The 17,570-nt window shown below is 39.1% G+C and overlaps 1 protein-coding gene across 2 annotated transcripts in view; it reads right to left on the bottom strand.

Moving 5' to 3' along the window:
- gle1 (GLE1 RNA export mediator) overlaps positions 1–17,570 on the bottom strand; it is a 45,366-nt gene that overhangs the window by 5,363 nt on the left and 22,433 nt on the right. For both annotated transcript variants that reach the window (XM_056464158.1, XM_056464159.1), the window contains exons 6-13: positions 17,145–17,393; positions 14,596–14,824; positions 10,712–10,824; positions 7,357–7,426; positions 6,801–6,943; positions 3,133–3,323; positions 911–1,040; positions 167–271 (exon numbers count right to left, since the gene is read on the bottom strand). In XM_056464158.1, coding sequence (XP_056320133.1) covers positions 167–271; positions 911–1,040; positions 3,133–3,323; positions 6,801–6,943; positions 7,357–7,426; positions 10,712–10,824; positions 14,596–14,824; positions 17,145–17,393 — 1,230 coding nt within the window. The remainder of the gene's footprint in view (positions 1–166; positions 272–910; positions 1,041–3,132; positions 3,324–6,800; positions 6,944–7,356; positions 7,427–10,711; positions 10,825–14,595; positions 14,825–17,144; positions 17,394–17,570) is intronic.

Genomic DNA, 17,570 nt, shown 5'->3' on the forward strand with positions numbered 1-17,570 from the left:
ATATATATATATATATATATATATATATATATATATATATATATATATATATATATATATATATATATATATATATATATATATATATATATATATATATATATATATATATATATATATATATATATGATTGTAATAATAAAAACAAAAAAAAATGTGTATTTACCTCTAGGAAGTCGAAGAGAATAGTGGCTGTGATGTCAGCCAGCGGCTCCATGTTGAGGATCTGTGCCATCCAGCGCCAGCCGTTATTCAGACCATGAGGATGAGGCTGATGCAGACCAGAATTAGATCACATATTCAGATGATTATAAACCAGAGGCATATAAATCTGTTAAATCACATACAGTGCCCAGCATAAATGAGGATGCCCCTTTGTATCCATTTCTCAGTGAATATAGGTCATATATATTGGTGCGTTTGAATAAGACAGTTTTATTAAACATATATACGATAAGTTTAAAGTGTCCTGTAGAAGTGACCTGTCATGATAAGGAATTTTTGTTGTGCGATATATTAATCACAAAAATGATTGCAATAAGTGATATTACTACTATTTTGACATCATTTTATGCCACTGATTATATAATGATTATATAACAGCATAAAGAGCCATAAACACTTTAAAATACTTATCATTCATAAGGTTATTTACATTCTATAACTTGATGTTAAAAGGGTAAATGTCCTATTATACACACTCTTAAATGTCCTATTAGGTAAATGTCCAATTATGAACTCTGACACCAGTGAGGTAGAGTGTAAATGTCATTGTAAAACGGCTTTAACGTTATTTGTGAATTTGTAAATATATATTGCGATGGCAAAAATGACTGAGGTCACAGTCGATATATTGCTTATTGTGACAGTCCTACTGTAGAAGGTATTAATGTACAGAAGCACCACACACCCCCTGTTTGCTGGAGTATGGCCATCTCATCTGGATTATTGCGGCATAAAGGCGAATCATTCCCGACATTCTCTTCAGAAAGCTGTCCTGTCCTTCCACTTTCCCCTCATCCACACGGTATCCCAGAATCCTGATGGACAAAAAGTACACTCATATTGATTTATACATATATAGGCCTAAATGTTTGTGTATTTAATAATTTTCTCAAATGCATGTGAACAGGTCACAATGCTGTCTTATTTGAATTGAAAGTGAATTGAATTTGTTGTATTAAAAAGTCATCATATACCTGCAGTCTACTGCCTGATATGATCAGATTCCCTGTATTGATGTATTTTTCCATTCCCTTTTCCATTGTTTTTTGTTGTGTATCTGAGGCTATATTTGTATGTTCATGAACATTGAAAAAATGTTTTGTACTCAAACAGGTTTGGAAGAAGTGGAGAACGAGTAAATGATGACAGAATTTGTCACTTTGGGTTAACTATGCCTTTAAATTTAGACAAATATAGTTGAGTGAATTCTACAAAAACATTTACAAAAAGATAGAGTTCATAATCCCAATGATACATGCTGTGCATAACTAAAAACATACAAATAAAAAAAGTATAATAAAGAACAGTAAATATAAAATTAAATAATTAATTAAAATGTTTTAATTAAATGACATTAAATAAAACAAATAAAAATAAATTAAATAATAAAATAAAGAAATATAACAAGAAATAAATTAATATAAAACATCAAAATTAAATAAAAAAATCGAATTAAAAATACATTAAACAATAAAATAAAAAACTAAATAAGGAAATTAATTAATATAAAATATTAAAATTAAATAAAATCTAAATAAACATTAAATTACATTAAACAAAATTATAAAGAAATACATTTTTTAAAATAAATAAAATAAATCACATTAAATAAAACAAATAAAAATATATTAAATAATAAAATAAAGAAATAGAACAAAAAATAAATTAATATAAAATATTAAAATAAAATTAAAATCAAATAAAAAAATAAATTACATTAAAACTAAATGAAAATTAAGAAAAAAAATTTATATAAAACATTACAATTTTATAAAAAAAAATTAATAAAAAATTATATTAAATAAAAAAATACAAAAAAGTATTAAAAAATAAACAAGATTAAATAAATATAAAATATAAAAATTTAATAAATTAAATTGCATTAAATAAGACAAAATAAAATAAATTAAATAAAATAAAGAATTAAAACAAAAAATTATATGAAATATTAAAATTAAATAAAAAAACGATAAAAAAATTACATTAACAAATAAAATAAATTAAACAATAAAATAAAAAACAAAAAACTAATTAATATAAAATATTTAAGAAAATAAAAAATCTAATTAAACATTAAATTACACTAAACAAAATAGAAATAAATAAAATTTTTTACTTAAAATTAAGTATAAAAGTATAAAAATAAAATATATTAAATTACATGAAATAACAAATTAAAATAATAAAATAAAACAAAAAAATGATTATAATAAAATGTTAATTAAATGTAAAAAACTAATTAAATTGCATTAAAACGAAATAAAAATAATAAAATAAAAAAACAACAAAAAAATGTATTATATAAAACATTATAATTAAATTAGAAAATCTAATTAAAAGCTAAATTACATTAACAAAATAACAAATTTATTTAAAATAAAAAATAAAACAAAAAATTTAATAAATTAATATAAAATATTAAAATTAAATAAACTAAAATTACATTAAATAAAAAAAAATAACTTAAACTTTTTTGAATAAAATTAAACAATTAAATTCAAACAAAAAAGGAAATTAAAATAAAAGAACGTAATAAAATATTTAATAAAATTATATTCAACATACCAGAAGGTTTTTGCTGAATTTTTGTAGTGTATAACTAAATAAATAAAAAAAAAGATTCATCATCCAAATAATGCATGCCATACATAAATAAAAATGTTAAAATAAAATAAATAATTTAAACAAAATAATAAAATAAATAATCTAAATAAATAAAATGCTAAAATAAATAAAGTAAAAAGAATAATAAAATCAAATAAATCAAATCATATTTAATTAAATGATCTGGTTTAACATGCCAGAAGGTGGTGAATGTGTGTGCAGTGCGTAACTCAAATAAATGAAAGATGTCATAAAACATTTAAGCCATGAATTCCTCTCATACAGTAGATGCAATAGACTTACTTCTGGTAGTCCTCCACAGATGTGCCACTCTCCATGGGTGGGTAGTGCGGCACAGCATACGGGCACTTCTTATGTAGGTGAGCGAGTATAAGATCTCCAATTTTGGGATGGAGTTCCCATATGCCCGAGGCCACAGCGCCGATGGGAAACGCAGCCGAATGATTAGAGGCAACCTCCTCTTCTCCTTGTTTCTGAGAAAGTGTTATTGAAATCAACTTTATTTGCACTCGAAATGTGGACTGTATATTTAACCCTTGTGTGCTGTTGGGTTGTTTTCAAATTGCTACCCTTTGGTTATGTTTGGGGCTGTTTTTGCCCTATTGACTTCCATTATAATCACATTTATTGATTGCAAAGCCAGGACAGCATATAATCATGCATTCTTGATTGTTGGTGGTTTTACCTGTTGGGAAGAGGGACAATGTGTCATTTATACTGTTGATCATCAGCTGCAGTGCAAAAAAAAAAAAGCTTAGTGTCTAGCTTAAAATTATATGGTTATACAGTACCGGGATGGACCACCTTTGCCTTCAGAACTGCCTTAATCCTCAACAAGATTCAACAAGGTACTGGAAATATTCCCCAGAGATCTGCAGATTTGTCAGCTGCACATCCATGATGTGAATCTCCCGTTCCACCACATCCCAAAGGTGCTCAATTGGTTGAGCTCTGGTGACTGTGGAGGTCATGTGAGTACAGTGAACTCATTGTCATGCTCAAGAAACCAGTTTGAGATGATTCACGCTTTATGACATGGTGTGTTATCCTGCTGGAAGTAGCCATCAGAAGATGGAGACACTGTGGTCATAAAGGGATGGACATAGTCAGCAACAATACTCAGGTAGGCTGTGGTGTTGACATGATGCTCAATTGGTACTAATGGACCCAAACTGTGCCAAGAAAATATCCCCCACACCATTACACCATCCATGCTTTCCTGTCACTGACGCCAAATTCTGACTCTACCATCCGAATGGAGACTCATCAGACCAGGCAACGTTTCTCCAATCTTCTCTTGTCCAGTTTTGGTGAGCCTGTGTGAATTGTAGCCTCAGTTTCCTGTTCTTAGCTGACAGGAGCGGCACCCGGTGTGGTCTTCTGCTGCTGTAGCCCATCTGCCTCAAGGTTGGACGTGTTGTGTGTTCAGAGATGCTCTTCTGCAGACGTCGGTTGTATCGAGTGCTTATTTGAGTTACTGTTGCCTTTCTATCAGCTGGAACCAGTCTGGCCATTCTCCTCTGACCTCTGGCATTAAGGCATTTGCGCACACATAACTGCCGCTCACTGGATATTTCCTGTTCTTCGGACCAATCTCTGTAAACCCTAGAGATGGTTGTGCGTTAAAATCCCAGTAGATCAGCAGTTTCTGAAATACTCAGACCAGCCCGTCTGGCACCAACAACCGTTCAAAGTCACTTAAATCCTCTTACTTCCCTATTCTGATGCTTTGAACTGCAGCAGATCGTCTTGACCATGTCTACATGCCTAAATGCAGTTGCTGCCATGTTGCATGCCTAGTTGCTGCCATGTGATTGGCTGATTAGAAATTGCACTGTACCTAATAAAGTGGCCGGTGAGTGTATATTGCAATATGAAGTCAAATTTACCAGATGGCTTAAATGGCTCCATCATTAATTTAGATTGATTTTGTAAGGGTGTGAATCATGAATAAAAAATAATAATTGCAAGAAATAATAATAAAAGCAAAGAAAAAAGTAAATAAACAGTTTTTTATGGTTTTCAAACAGTAAATCATGGCGTCAAACAGTATTCAGATACAGAAATTTAGTAACGTAAATAACACTGTAGTCTTCATTGCATTAATAAATCAGTAAAAGTTTTACGCTATAGTCCCTGACTGCTTCACACTTTCTTGAAATGCCTTGAAAACACATGTAAATAATAAAGTTTCACTCTCTTGTGGTTATACACTGCACTGACTCCATAAATCTCATGTATTCTCAATTGTTGATCGGCTATAATCTCAACTTAACTTGCTTAATATGCTGCGATGTGACTATAGTGGACACACACATTGCGACGTCGATGACGAAAAGAGATATTGTGCTGCCAGAGTGTGTGTGTGTGTGTGTCCAGGTAGTTGTTAAGATGTTGCTAGGGTATTCTGAGTGGTTGTTAGGTCGACCACTGAGTGGTTGTTAAGGCATTGTTAGATGGTTGATAGTTTGTTCTGAGTGGTTGCAAAGGCATTGCTAAGGTGCTTTAGGTGGTCGCTAGCGTGTTGCTAGGCGGTTGCTAGAGTGTTCTGAGTGGTTGCTGAGGTGTTGCTAGGGTGCTTTAGGTGGTCGCTAAGGTGTTGCTAGGCAGTTGCTAGGGTGTTCTGAGTGGTTGCTAAGGCATTGCTAGGCAGCTGTAAAGTGTTCTGAGTGGTTGTTAGGTCATTGCAAAAGCATTACTAGGTGGTTGTTAAGACATTGCTAGGGTGTTCTGAGGGGTTGGTAGGCAGTTGGCATAGTGTTCTAAATGGTTGCTTGGCGGTTGCTAAGGTGTTGCTAGGTGGTTGCTAGGGTGTTCTGAGTGGTTGCTAAGGCATTGCTAGGCAGTTGCTAAGATGTTCTGATTGGCTGCTTGGTGGTTGCCAAGGTGTTGGTAAGCGGTTTCTTAAGTCGTTGCTAAGGTGTTGCTAGATGGTTACTAGGGTGTTTTTAGTGTTTACTAGGCCGTGGCTAGGGTCTTCTGAGTGGTTGAAAAGGTGTTGCTAGGCAGTTGCTATGGTGTTCTGACTGGTTGCTAAGGCGTTGCTAGGCAGTTGCTAATGTCTTCTGAGTAGATGCTAGGCGGTTGCTAAGGCGTTGCTAGGGTGTTCTTAGTCACTGCTATGGCATTGCTAGACCATTGCTAAGGTGTTCTGGATGGTTGCTAGGCGGATGCTAGGGTGTTCTAGGTGGTTACTAAGGTGTTGCTAGGCGGTTGCTAAGGTGTTTTGAGTGGTTGCTAGGCAGTTGCTAACATAAATTACCATGTTTCCAGCATAAATTAGCATGTTGTTAGCATTGAGTATGAATTAGCATGTCACTAGCATATTTCTAGTATAAACTCACTTGCCGTTAACATGTTTCCAGTATGGATTAGTTTATTGTTAGTATGAATTAGCATGTTGCTAGTATGTCATTAGTATGTTTCTGGTATGGATTGGTATATTGTTAGTCTCTCCAATGTAAAGTCAAAAGACCGTTTTTACAATGGAAGTCTATGGGACTGTTGCTAGGGTGCCGTAAGTGGTTGCTAGGGTGTGGCTAGTAAGTTGAAAGGTCATCAGTGCTTGGCAGATTGGTAGTCGGAGTTAAATGAGCGTAACCTTGAGTCTCTATGATAGTCTGTTGGAAAGTTATGATTTTCTCAAGCCACCATAAATATGATATATTGAATAATAAGATATATTATATTTTATTTAATTGTGATATATATATAATTTTTTTACTACTACTATTTATTGAGTATGTTACTTTTAATGTAAACTCTTAAACTCCCTCTTCCCAACAGGAAAAAATCCCTACAATCAAGAAGGCATGACTATGTGCTGTCACAGCTTTGCAATCAAAAAATGTGATTATAATGGAAGTCAATAGGGCAAAAACAGCCCCCAACATAACCAAAAGGTAGTCAATTTGAACAGTACACAAGGGTTAGGTAAACATTTGTCTTACCACAAACTTCTCTGCCAGTCTATAACTGGCAAACTCCAGCCCCTGAGGATGCTGGGATGTTGACACAGTCTTTCCAGCCGATGTCACGGGACGTCCCGATAAAAGCTTATCGATCTTCTCAAAGGCCTCCTTCAGTGGAGCTCCTGCATGCAAACCAGGGTTAAAGGAAAAGCAGCTCTTATTTAATATACTGATGGAAATGTATTATTCTCTCTGTATGCCATTTGTTACACATACACAGTTGAAGTCATAATTATTTGTAATCCTGTGAATTCTTTTTTAATTATTTCCCCAATGATGTTTAACAGAGCAAGGAAATTTTCACAGTATTTCATATAATATTTTTTACTCTTGGAGAAAGTCTTATTTGTTTTATTTATGTTAGAAATGAAGCTGTGTTACATTTTTTAAAACAATTGTACGGTCAATATTATTAACCCCCTTAAGCAATATTTTTTCCAATTATCTGCAGAACAAACCAGCGTTTTGGTATTGGTAATACTATACATACATTTCAGCACTTCATGTAGGTGTTTTTCCCCCACATCGGTCTCACCTGAGCTGTTGGCGATCTGACTCACAGGTGTGGTCGCAGCCTTTTGGAGCTCCATTTTTAATTTTTTAGTCTGCACACATTCATAACACATGAAAAATGAGAACATGCACTGTCAAAAGTAAAACCTTAAAAGTACTTAAAACAACCCAGGCTCATTCTGAGAACGTAGTCCTGTGGACGTTTCTGGAGACCGCGAAATACGTAGCCGGGGGTACGTACGGTAGCATTTCATTTTTTTAAGCGAACGCTGCGGGGCGGTGTGACGCCGTTCCCTTCGGCGCTTGCCGGCCGGCCGCTCGCCTCCGTGTGGAGTGCTTTCCTGCTGCAACTAGTTTGTCCGGTTAGCTCTTCGTGTACTCTGCCGGACTCAAGGCGCAGAGAGGGGCTGACCACGACGACGACCGGGTTCGAGTCCGGGGAAGAGCGGTTCCAGAAATCAGGTAAGAAAACAAAAACAAAATCCAAAAAAAATGAAGCAAACAAGTTCGTCACAGGGTGAGAATGTGGTCAAAATCCAAAAACGTGGTAAAAATCAGACGAGGGCTTTTCTTTTTCTGGACGGCTTTTGTGAATCGTCGTTGGTTGGGTTTAGGGACGGAGGAGGGTGGGTCAGCCGATTGGCCCGTCGCACGGTCAATCATTCTGTCATCCTGGCAGACAGGCGGAAGGTCGTTCGACAGCAGCCTCCAGCGGGTTTACGTGAGAACGGCGCGGGGAAAAAGCCGCACAGCGGCCTCTCGCGGATTCGCGAAAACAAAAACTGCAAAAATATGTACCTCCCGGGACGTATTTCGCGGTCTCCAGAAACGTCCCCGGGACTACGTTCTCAGAATGAGCCTGGGTTGACTTAAAAAGGAAGTAAACCCATTGTAACTGCAAAGTTGATTTGACTTTACTTTTAGGGTGCTTTCAACCCGGTTTTGTTCCGAAACAGGGATTAAAATTGTTATAATGTTGCCGTTTGTTCTTAGTGCGGTTCGCTTTCACACAGCAAAGTTTCTAAATGGACCAAAATAGCTAAAACAAGTCACGTGCGAGTAAACTCTCCTCACATTGGTCAAAGTTTCAGGGTTTATTATTGAGTGCCGCTCAGCTGTCATGCGTCCTTATTTTAATTTATGAGATGAGCAACAAGACGTTATAAGTAAACAGCTAAGCTTTAATTTTGAATAGTGTAGTGAATGGTGCCCATGGAACGAATGGTGCCATTATTAACGTGAGACAACGAAAACACCAACGCAAACCTCTCCTGTATTCTGACATTCCAATACTTTAAAGTTCAACTTTATCTGAAACAGTCAAGAGCAACAGAAGAGCACGACGTGACCAGAAGAGGGTACGCAGGACTCAGGAACGGAGATGCTACCTCTCTCGGACCCTCATCTGTTCCTACCCTCTCCTGACTTCCTACCCTCGGAGTGCACACAGCTCGCGCAGCTGACCCTGAAGACCTGAGACTCTGCTCGCTAAGACGGGAGGGGTCTCATAGTCATCGTAAATTAGGGGTGCCTCTCATTGCTAATACCTTGTAGAATGCTTAATGTCTTAAAAGTATCTAGACAATGTGTATGAGAGTGTTTGTATGTTGATTTATGTTCTAAGATGTGCCTATGGAACAGCTATAAATTTGTTCACATAAGACATGACCTATAAGTTTTGCTGAATAGTAGAATTCTTGACTTAGGGGTCAGACCACATCATATTGGTTGGTCCTTTAATGATTTATAATTAGTGTTTTGATATATTAGGTAAAACCCAGATGGTGTACGGGTAATTGTATGCAGTATGTCAAGTCCTCACTGATATATGAGGTGTAGTTATGTGCATGACCTGATTTTGGAAGTATAAAAGCTGAACCAAACTGACCAGCTTTGCGCTTCCCAACTTCTGTATATTGAGGTTGGTTGCCCTTTATCCTCAACGGAGGATAAAGTAAGGATATTGTTTCTGTCATTTGTCTTTTGTTTATTCTACCTTTTCACTGGATTTTATTTTATTAATAAAAGTGTATTACTTTTCTTCAACTGAAGTGGACATTGACTTCATTTTCATACACTCAGTGCACCACTTAGGGGGCTTCCACACAGGTTCTGCATCTCGTTTATATACACTATGAACAGGAGCTACGCTAATTATTTTCTTTATTCTCCTTTTCCACCTGGGGATACTCTTCCCGAGGCCCTCAGACTATGCAGAGTCACTGATTCGATCCAAGACCAACGACGAGATCATCCCAAGGTTTCCATATCCTGGACCAGGCCGTATCCTGAGCAGCTACTGTGGTGGTCATGGAGGAGTGGAGAACATGAGACTAATTCCTGTGACGCTCCAGAGACAGACGAGTCTTCGCTGAGGCCAGCCTCCAGCCTCCACCACTGAGACTGCAGCTCTGCACAAGACGTTTGGCCAGCGGAGAAATTAAAATGGTCGTGCCCAACTGAGCCTGGTTTCTCTCAAGGTTTTTTTTCTTCACTTCCGCCATTTAGTAAAGTTTTTTTTCCCTCTCCACTGTCGCCACTGGCTTGCATGGTTCAGGATCTATAGAGCTGCGCATCGTTGGATTTGCTCTTCAGTATTTGGACTCTCAGTAGTGATTATTAAACCACACTGAACTGAGCTAAACTGAACTGAACTTAAACACTACAAACTGAACTACACTGTTCCTATTTACTGTGACCTTTTATGTGAAGCTGCTTTGACACAATCTACATTGTATAAGCGCTATACAAATAAAGGTGAATTGAATTGAATTTTCCAGCACCCATCAAGAGTTACCCTGTGTGGTAAAGTATGAATCTAATTTATTCTCTAGCAAAATACATGATAAAGACGATCCTTTAACTAAACCCTAGCTAAGAAATATAGCTCTTGTTAATATTTCAGCATGCTTACACTTTCATATTCAACAAGAAACGCACATTTACCAGAAGGAATGACATCCTGCCCTACTCATCATTCTCTCTTCATATAGCCGTATATGCCTATTACATATCCATAATACACTGTGATATAGGATCGGATTGTTTTGCTTTCTCACTAATCGATCCGCTCCAGAGTTCGTTTCAATCGAGCTGAGACCACCTCATTCTGGCGATCTCGGACCGATTGTTTTGGCGTGGACCTGAGCGCGATTGCTGGATTCACATATGCCAAACGAACCATGTTAACTGGGTAAATGCGCCGGATTCTGACACAAAAGTCTAGGTGTGAAAGCACCCTTAGAATTATGCACATGGTTCATTAAGTTAAAGACATTTAAGGCATTGGTAAAGTCAACCAATATTTTTTTTACAGTGTAATTATTCAGAACAAACGCATTGATAAGATATCCAATAAAATGCAATGGTTGTCTTACCTGTGTGTCTTTGGCTTTATTGAGATCATTGAAAGCCTGAGCGCACTGATTGGCCAAATCCTGCAGGCCGTTGTACCATTTTAAAGTACTGTCATCCGCCCCAGTCTGCAGACCTGTGTAAATCAAGTAAAAAACACTCAAGTCGAGTTAAATGTAGCTCATTTAACATTAAAAAACATTTTGAAGAAATCATGAACTACATTCGTATAATTTGTACTGTTCGTACTTAAGTTAATCAAATTTTTCACATAATTTAGAAGTGATTGACTATTTTCTCTCCTGGTTTTTGACTCATCAGCATGCTGTATGAATGGGCGTGGCCAATTGTAGACTTAGAAGTAAACGCCCACTGCTCTGATTGGCTGACAGTTTTGCATATTAACAGCTAAACAGGCATTAAAGTAGAAGTCAATCTTCTGTGGAGGCGGGGCTTATCCACTTTATTACATCATAGAGCAGATTACTCCAGACCTTGTCATTTAGTCAGACTGTTTTCAATATAAGCTGATTTTAGAGGAACTATGAAGTGTTTAGTTCTGAAACGTACAGGATGTTTTTATAGTACTATGAGCATTTATATGTTATAAGATCTAAATAAATTTGGCTTCTCAGTTAATGACCCCTTTTAACAGATTTACAGGAAGGCTGTGCAATATTTAATAATAGTACAGCATTGTGTGGCAGCAGTGTGTGAATATAGCCAGCCTCTAATGGTACGAATGAATTAATTCTGTTTATTTATAATCACATGATAAAAACAGTCTGCAGAAACGCTTTGATTGACATTCTCCCTTTGTACGTGTCAGAGGGGGAAAGCCCCGCCCACTAGTGACTATCTCTTCCTCATTAGCATAAACAGCCCTGAGTGAGAAGCAGCCGTCCACCATTATAGTTTTGAGCTGCTGAAGATAATGTCTGCGACTCATGCTGTATTCACACCAGACGCGGCCCGCACGAATAAATCGCACTATTCGCTCGTAAACAGACACGTGAAAATTTACTTGCTTCATTCGCATGTCAAACTCACTTCACCGTAGACGTGGAATCGCATCAGGAGCAGGGCTTCTGTCTGCCTGGTGACTCTACATTCATTGCTAAATGGCTAACATGGATTATATTGAGAGTGTAGCTGTGTTTATGTGCTTTAGGAAGGCTGAAAAACAGAGTAGGTTCGTTCGGCGCCGTGTCTAAGTCCACTAGATCCTTTCAGAGGTGCACCCAGCTCTGTTCATCAACTACTCCAGAAACTGCACCTGGATGATGGCGGCTTTCAGCAGTGCTTCCGACTGAGCCGAGCCCAGTTTGATAAGCCGTTGTCTGGAGTCAGCAAGAGGATTTCCCCTCAGGACACCAACAACAAGCACTACGTCATATTCACTCCCCTACAAGAGCATGATTTGTTAATGTGGTGCGAATGTCCGCTGAAGTTCAGGTTTTCCAACTCGAGCAATACAAACAAGCAAAACGACCAACTCACGCAGATTCATTCACGTGAATAGTATCACAGGATGTCTATTCACATCTTTGCATTGACTAATCTCTAAATGGCCTGGCACCTTCTTATCTGTCAGACATTTTAATTGAGCATCAGCCTGGTCGGTCTCTTCGGTCATCTAACCAGAGACTGTTATGCATATCCAAGTCGAGGCTGAAATGCAGAGGTGACCGTGCAGTAGCTGATCCTAGGCTGTCGAATGCTATTCCCCTCTGTATCAGATCTGTTTCATCCCTGTCTGTTTTTAAATCTAGGTTAAAAACTTATCTCTTTGATTTGGCATTTTATCAGTGAAAATTGTCTGTTTTAGCAATAACTTTATAATTTTATATATACATTGTTTTTTATCTGTTTTGATTTGTACTGTGCAGCACATTGGTTAACCTCTAGTTGACCAGATCCTGCTATCTACGCTTGAGTCACTGGGCGTCGCAGGCACTGTTATTCAATGGTTCAGTTCTTACCTCTCGGACAGGTCATTCAGGGTGTCTTGGAGGGGAGAGGTGTCCAACCTACAGCATCTAAACACTGGGGTACCTCAGGGCTCTGTTCTTGGGCCACTTCTCTTCTCCATCTACACGGCATCTTTAGGAACAGTCATCCAGAAACATGGATTTTCCTACCACTGCTATGCTGATGATACCCAGCTATACCCCTCTTTTCACCCTGATGATCCCTCGGTTCCAGCTCGCATTTCAGCCTGCCTGTCAGACATTTCACACTGGATGTAAGATCATCATCTTCAGCTTAACCTCACGAAAACGGAAATGCTTGAAGTTTCTGCCAACCCGACTCTTCACCATAACTTTTCAATCCAGATGGATGGAGCAACCATTACTGCATCCAAAATGGTAAAAAGCCTTGGAGTAACGATTGATGACCAACTAAACTTCTCCGAGCACATTTCTAGAACTGCTCGATCTTGCAGATTCGCACTCTATAACATCAGAAAGGTCCGACCCTTCCTATCTGAACATACAGCTCAACTCATTGTTCAAGCTCTTGTTCTCTCCAAACTGGATTATTGCAACTCTCTGCTAGCCGGGCTTCCAACTAATTCTATCAAACCTCTTCAGCTGCTTCAGAACGCAGCAGCACGAGTGGTCTTTGATGAACCCAAAAGAGCACATGTCACTCCGCTACTCACCCGTTTGCACTGGCTGCCAGTTGCTGCTTGGATCAAATTCAAAGCTCTGATGTTTGCTTACAAAGCGACCTCTGGCTTTGCTGCTCCTTATCTGCTCTCACTTCTGCAGATATATGTGCCCTCCAGAAACTTGCGTTCTGTGAATGAACGTCGCCTCGTGGTTCCGTCCCTAAGAGGGAAGAAATCACTTTCCCGAACTCTCACATTCAATCTGCCCAGTTGGTGGAATGAACTCCCTAACTACATCAGAACAGCAGAGTCACTTGCTGTCTTCAAGAAACGACTAAAAACTCAACTATTTAGTCTCCACTTTCCTTCCTAATCTTAACTGCCTCTCTGGCTATACCACTAACTGCCTCTCTCAAAAAAAACATTACTAATGCTTTGCTTCTTAGACTTTACACACCTGAAACTTGTCTATAGCACTTGTTCACTGCTGCTCTTATAGTTGTGTGAATTGCTTCCTTGTCCTCATTTGTAAGTCGCTTTGGATAAAAGCGTCTGCTAAATGACTAAATGTAAATGTCTGGTTGTATTAAATAGTGCTATAGAAATAACATTTACATTGACATTTTAATGAAAATCACTTGTGCTTAGTCCGCATCTGGTGTGAACGCAGCATAAGAGGATCATAAATGTATATAAATTATAAACAGGAGTCTCCATAGACTGACGCATTCTTACACACTGATGCACACATATTTTTTTACTTTTTCACACAGATAACGTTAGTCCTGTTTTGAATCTGCCCCTAGAGCAGGGGTCACCAAACTTGTTCCTGGAGGGCCGGTGTCCTGCAGATTTTGGCTCCAACCCTAATCAAACACACCTGAAGAAGCTAATCAAGGTCTTACTAGGTATACTTGAAACACCCAGGCAGGTGTGTTGAGGTAAGTTGGAGCTAAATCCTGCAGGGACACCGGCCCTCCAGGACCGAGATTGGTGACCCCTGCCCTAGAGAATAATCTCATTTGAATTTAAAGCGACAGTCACCAAAACGGCACAATTAGGATCAAAACCTAAAAGGGTCCGTTTCAGAGAGTTATTATTTGTGAAAGCATTATTTGTGGGGTATTATGAACTTCACACACACATACACACACTCTAGGGACATCCGAGCCTTATTTTACATCTAAAAAGCGGCATAATAAGTCGCCTTTACAAACATTCTTTTGCTTTCCACATAAAAAAGAAAGCGCAGGTTTGAAAAGCATTTTCACAAGCATTGACTTGCTCGCTCACCCTCTTTTCTGGCTTTCTCTTTAGCCGACAGCGCTGCGCTCTTCTTCTGCTCCTCTTGCTGGGCTTTCAGCTGCTCTTGCCTCTTCTTCTCCTCCTCTTCCTCCTGTTCCTTCTTCCTCTTCCTCTCAGCAGCCTGCGAAACTGCTTCCTGCAGGCTTCGGACCAATGACCTCATCTCCTGTAGCGCTCGCTCCGCCACGCTCAAATCCTCCACGCTGGGAAACTGACCCTGCGAAATAAAAGCAATTGACATGTCACATTCATGCATCTAGTGTGTGTCTTAACTCGAAATCACTTTTTGAAGCATTTTTTCATAATATAATTTCATACTGTTTGTTTTGCAGTGTCCTGTTATGTTTATGGTAATACCGTTTCAACATTTGGATGAGCTAAAATGACTTTATATGTTTACATTTTATTGAGCAATATTTTGTTGCGCCTGTAATCACTAAGGTCCTGAAAAGTGCTTAAAATTCCCTTAATATTGATTTAATATTTCTACAATTTTATAAAACACTTACCCAGAAGTTCTAAATAAAGCAAGAAAAAAAAGGACTGATGGATGGATGGATGGGCGGGCGGATGAATGGATGAAGGGATGAGCGGATGGATGGGCGGGCAGATGGATGTATGAGCGGATGGATGGGCAAATGAATGGAAAGATGAGCGGATGGATGAAAGGATGAGCGATTGGATGGATGGATGAATAAGTGGATGGATGGATGAGCGGATAGATGGGCGGATGGATATATGAGCGGATGGATGAAAGGATGAGCGGATAGATGGATGGATGGATGGGCGGGCAGCAGATGGATGTACGAGCGGATGGATGGGCAAATGGATGGAAAGATGAGCGGATGGATGAAAGGATGAGCGGATAGATGGACGGATGGATGGGCGGGCAGCAGATGGATGGGCAAATGGATGGAAAGGATGAGAGGTTAGATGGATGGATGAGCTAGTGGATGGATGGATGAGCGGATGGATAGATGGGCAAATGGATGAGGGGATAGATGGATGAGTGGATGGATGGGCGGATGGATGGATAAACGGATAGATGGATGGATGGGTGGGCAGATAGATGTATGAGCGAATGTATGGAAAGATGAGCAGATGGATGGATGGATGAGCGGATGGATAGATGGGCAAATGGATGAGGGGATAGATGGATGAGTGGATGGATGGGCGGATGGATGGATAAACGGATAGATGGATGGATGGGTGGGCAGATAGATGTATGAGCGAATGTATGGAAAGATGAGCAGATGGATGGATGGATGAGTGGATGGATAGATGGATGAGCGGATGGATGGATAAACAAGTGGATGGATGGATGACCGGATAGATGGATGGGCAAAAGGATAGATGAGTGGAAGGATGGATGAAGGGATAGATGGACGGATGGATGTATGAGCGGATGGATGAAAGGATGAGCAGATGGATGGAAGGATGGGCGGATGGATGGAAGGAGGAGCGGATGGATGAAAGGATGAGCAGATGGATGGATGAATGGGCGAATGGATGGATAGGCGAATGGATGGAAAGATAAGCGGATGGATGAAAGGATGAGCAGATGGATGGAAGGATGGGCGAGCAGATGGATGGAAGGATGAGTGGATGGATAGAGGGATGAGCGGATGAGCAGATGGACGAAAGGATGAGTGGATGGATGGATGAGCGGATGGATGGAAGGATGAGTGGATGGATGGATGGATGGATGAGCGGATGAGCAGATGGACGGAAGGATGAGTGGATGGATGAATGGTTGAGCGGATGGATTGATGTATGAGTGGATGAGCAGATAGACGGAAGGATGAGTGGATGGATGGATGAGCAGATGGATGGATAGATGTATGAGCGTATGGATGGATGAGCAGATGGATGGATGAGCGGATGAGCAGATGGACAGAAGGATGAGTGGATGAAAGAAAAAAAATGAGCTGATGGATGGGCGGATGGAAACTATTTATTGATTAAATCGACAGAAAAGGTACTCTATCATGATATACAGTTGAAGGCAAAATTATTAGCAGTGAAATTATTTTAGATTTTATTATTTTATTTTATTTCCTAAGCGATGTTAAACAGTGATGTTCACATTTAGCAGACGCTTTTGTAAAAATCGACTTACAATTGAGGCCTTCAGTGATTCAACAAGAGGCAATACACACATCAAGTGCTGATTATGCAAATGAAGTATTTGTGCTCATAGAATTAAGTGTTAGTTCGGAGGAGGGAGGGTTTTTAAAGAGAGAAGACTGTTTCTACAGGTGGTTTGTCAAGCCCACTCACCTGCGTCAGGCACACTGAGAATGCACAATATTTAAATATGTCATTTTAGAAATGTGACTTTTACATAATAGGTCCCTGTTATGCTGAATACTAGTGGCTTGCAAATTAACTAGTTAACTATTATGCACTGTCATCATCGCAAAGATAAAAGAAAGTAGTAATTAGAAGTTATCGTAATATTATTATCAGGATATGGAAAGATTAATATTCTGACATGAGAGTTTTGTCCTGGTCAGAGGAGCCAGAAGTGAACTTACATCAGCTGCTGCCGGTACCACCTCAGACAGCTGTGAGCAGAGCTGGTTCCCGCGTGTGATGTACGGCGCATGCTCCACCTCCGCATGTGTGCTCTGCTGCGGCTGCAGGAGCTGGTTGAGCTGCAGAACCTCCTCCTGGATGGCATTAATGGCTCTGTGCCGCTCTCTACCCTCCACCTGCCGCTGGCGCTCCAGCTCCACCTCCCGCAGACGCTGCTGCTCCATCTCACGCAGACGCAGGTTCAGGATCTGCACACACAAAACAACACAGAGGAATAATGTAAGACCTCCCTCTATTTTTATTGGATGAATTTCAACATTTACTTCAACATATACACACACTGGCCACTTTATTAGGTACACCTGTCCGACTGCTCGTCAACGCAAATTTCTAATCAGCCAATCACATGGCAGCAACTCAATGCA

This window comes from Danio aesculapii, chromosome 8, assembly GCF_903798145.1.
Source record: "Danio aesculapii chromosome 8, fDanAes4.1, whole genome shotgun sequence".
NCBI classification, from domain to species: domain Eukaryota; kingdom Metazoa; phylum Chordata; class Actinopteri; order Cypriniformes; family Danionidae; genus Danio; species Danio aesculapii.